A 3,274-nucleotide genomic window follows, 5' to 3' on the forward strand; every position below is an offset into this window, starting at 1 on the left:
TCTCGCGCCGACCCATCTGGACTGGGGCACGCGACGACAGTTTACTCGTCGGTCCAGGGACCCCCCGGTCTCGAAACGCCGATACAAATAGTCCCAGAAATTCATGAAATTATACGGAGGTAATACATATGACCATATATAATCATAAAAATAATGGGAGCATAAAATCTACAAGATATCAATGTTTTTTCTATTTTATTTTCTATTATTGTGTGAGTTACACGTAAAACCACTCTAAGTATCCAAGTTTCAACATAATCAATAATTCACTTTACCATTTTTACGTGGGAACTTGAAGTTATCTTTTTATAAAATATTTATTAGTCTTGATAATTTATTTGCAATTTCTTGGCCCAATAAGAATATATTATGATAAACAATTAATGTATTATCCGATATCCGACCAAATAATATTCGTATCCGTCACTTATCCACCCGAATAAATACCAGGTCCATGTATATGTATCCATCCCGTTTTTAACTATCAGTATCTGATCATTAATCTGTTTTAAAAACATTAGGGTTTGTTATAAGACGAGCTACATCCGTATTCGTAAGTTTTCACCTCTAGTCCGGACCGACCGTTTAGCAACCAAATCGAGCGGCTGACCAAGCTAACTAGCACTGTGACCGCCTCGGTCGATACCGACCAGCTGTTCGTCACGTCAGTGGTCGGACGGTATCGACTCGTGTTGAATCCGGCCTAACTTTACATACGGAAGTCACGGAATCCCAATCCCACGCCACGCACCTACCGCCCCGCGCGCCCGTTGGGGTCCTGAAAAAACGGCAAGTCGGCAACTGTAGCCGCAGTGGGCACCGGTGCCGCGCCGCCGCCTGATGGAAACGGTCGCCGCATCCAAAGACGCACGTGGTTTAGCACCGCGCGATGCATGATGGCACGGCACTCTCCACGAGAGGGCGCACACGGTCTGACGCTCCCGGCTAGGGTCACGACCAGTTTGCGAACCCGGCCCCATCTGCGGCATGGGCGTACGCGTACGTACGACCCCCACCTTCCCCGAACGTTCACCGTCTCTCTCTCTTCTCCTTAATTAGCGTACGAACGTACACATGTGGCACTACAGTTGCTATAAACAGTAGCAGCTTAGCCACTGACCGTACCCTGTATATATGTCTCGGATCGGGTTGGAGCTGAGGCCCCCCCTGCCTATTAGAGTTGGAGTCCGAGGTGTGCTGTGCATCCTCCGTATGCAGGTAATCGCCCGCCCAAGAAGGTTTCTGAGCGGAAAGGAATAGGAAAGTCCCGACGAGAAGTGCACTCTATCTTTTTATATAGGGACTAGGGAGAGAGGCTGGCTCGGTAGCTCAGAGACATCCTCCAGCTGATTTTCTCGCCGCGCCGTGTTCAATACGGCTACGAAAATAGTAGGGCTGGCAAACCGGTGGCCGGCCGGCAGCGCGGCGGCCGAGGAGATGGGGAGCCTCGACGGCGGCCACTCGCTGCAGCAGGGCCGCCACCACGGCTACGCCCACTCCCACTCCCACGTCGGCGCGGGTCCCGACAGCAGCAACAACAACAACGACGAGGACGACGCGTCGCCCCCGCCGCCTGCCGGGGCGGGAGGAGGTCCTCGCCGGCCGCGCGGGAGGCCCCCGGGGTCCAAGAACAAGCCGAAGCCGCCCGTGGTGGTGACGCGGGAGAGCCCCAACGCGATGCGCTCCCACGTGCTGGAGATCGCCAGCGGCGCCGACATCGTCGACGCCATCGCGGGCTTCTCCCGCCGCCGCCAGCGCGGCGTCTCCGTCCTCAGCGGCACGGGCGCGGTCACCAACGTCACGCTGCGGGAGCCCGCGGGGGCAGGCGGGGCAGCGGCCGTCGCGCTGCGCGGCCGCTTCGAGATACTGTCCATGTCCGGGGCTTTCCTCCCGGCGCCGGCGCCGCCGGGGGCCACGGGGCTCACCGTGTACCTGGCGGGGGGGCAGGGGCAGGTGGTGGGCGGGAGCGTCATGGGGGAGCTCATCGCTTCGGGCCCCGTCATGGTGATCGCCGCCACGTTCGGCAACGCCACCTACGAGAGGCTGCCGCTGGACCAGGCAGACGCCGAGGAGGGCGCCGTGCTGTCCGGCTCGTCCGAGGGCGCCACCGCGCAGCAGCTGGAGCAGCAGCAGAGCAGCGGGGGTCCCGTCGTGCCGCCGTCCATGTACGCCGTCCCGCAGACGCCGCCGCACCCGCACGACATGTTCGGGCAGTGGGGGCACGCGGCTGTGACGCGCCCACCGCCGACGTCGTTCTAGCTAGCGCTAGATGCACATGCACCAGCTGCGACCTGCACCGGCCGCCCGCCCGCCGTATACCCTCTCCACCTTTCTAGTTAGATTTCCACTTCTTCACTAGCTACTACTATAGCTACTACTCTAGTTGTTACGTTAGCTCTACCATGGCATGCATGTGTGATCGTTTTCCCATTTCTTCTAGCTCTCTTCCATCTGGAGCGTGTGGAATCAATGTACAATTCCTATTTGCGAATACCGGAATCCATCAATGTTTACTTAATTGCCTGACAATCTATATGCAGTTAGCATTGCATTAACGAGGTAAGCGAATCAGTTTCACAAGTTAAATCTTCAAACTTTTCATCAAAAGAAAGGCTTTGTTCTTGTGTTCCGCTAAGCTTGAATTTGCTAAAATAAGTTGCTAACCGCCACTAGAAAAAGATATTGGTGATCCAAATAGTCCAGTTAGCTTATAGCCAACCTTAAATATCAATATATAAAGTTCAGCTGATCCAGACGGATCCATGTATATATCCTACAAGAAATTAAGTGCCACATATTGTCTTCAACTGATGGACCTGCCATTACACGTTTTTTTTGTTGGTTTCTTATATTTCTTTGTCCTTATGTATGAATGATTATGAATTTATGATAATTTCAATGAAGAATTCATGGATTTCAACTTTATTGTGTCGATAGCTGCTCACGCACTCGACAAACCTTGAAAAATACTTGACAAACTATTTGCCGAGTGTGACCCTAGGTAAACTCTTTGTCGAGCACTCACACGCTTCTTTCCCGGTTTGGTCCTAAAATAGACCGTAACTTATGCTAAATAACATGAATATCATTTTTTGCATTCATTGTTTCCCATTTTTCTAGTGACCTGCACCGAAGAAATTAAATTAAACAAACTAAATCTAATAGGTATATCAAATACTTTGATAATTGTGCTAAAATTGAACATATAGATATATATACTATTGAAAGAAATTAGAAAAAGTTTTTGGAGGGGGGCAGGGGAAAGAAAAAATTC

The 3,274-nt window shown here is 51.9% G+C and overlaps 1 protein-coding gene across 1 annotated transcript; it reads left to right on the forward strand.

The window, feature by feature from the left end:
* The first annotated feature begins 1,173 nt into the window (after positions 1-1,173).
* Positions 1,174-2,607, forward strand: LOC100286293 (DNA-binding protein). Its single transcript, NM_001159180.1, is given in 1 exon segment — positions 1,174-2,607. A coding segment is annotated over 1 exon segment (822 nt). The 5' UTR covers positions 1,174-1,437; the 3' UTR covers positions 2,260-2,607.
* The last annotated feature ends 667 nt before the right edge of the window (positions 2,608-3,274 follow it).

The sequence above is a fragment of the Zea mays genome, chromosome 1, assembly GCF_902167145.1.
Source record: "Zea mays cultivar B73 chromosome 1, Zm-B73-REFERENCE-NAM-5.0, whole genome shotgun sequence".
Classification (NCBI taxonomy): Eukaryota; Viridiplantae; Streptophyta; class Magnoliopsida; order Poales; family Poaceae; genus Zea; species Zea mays.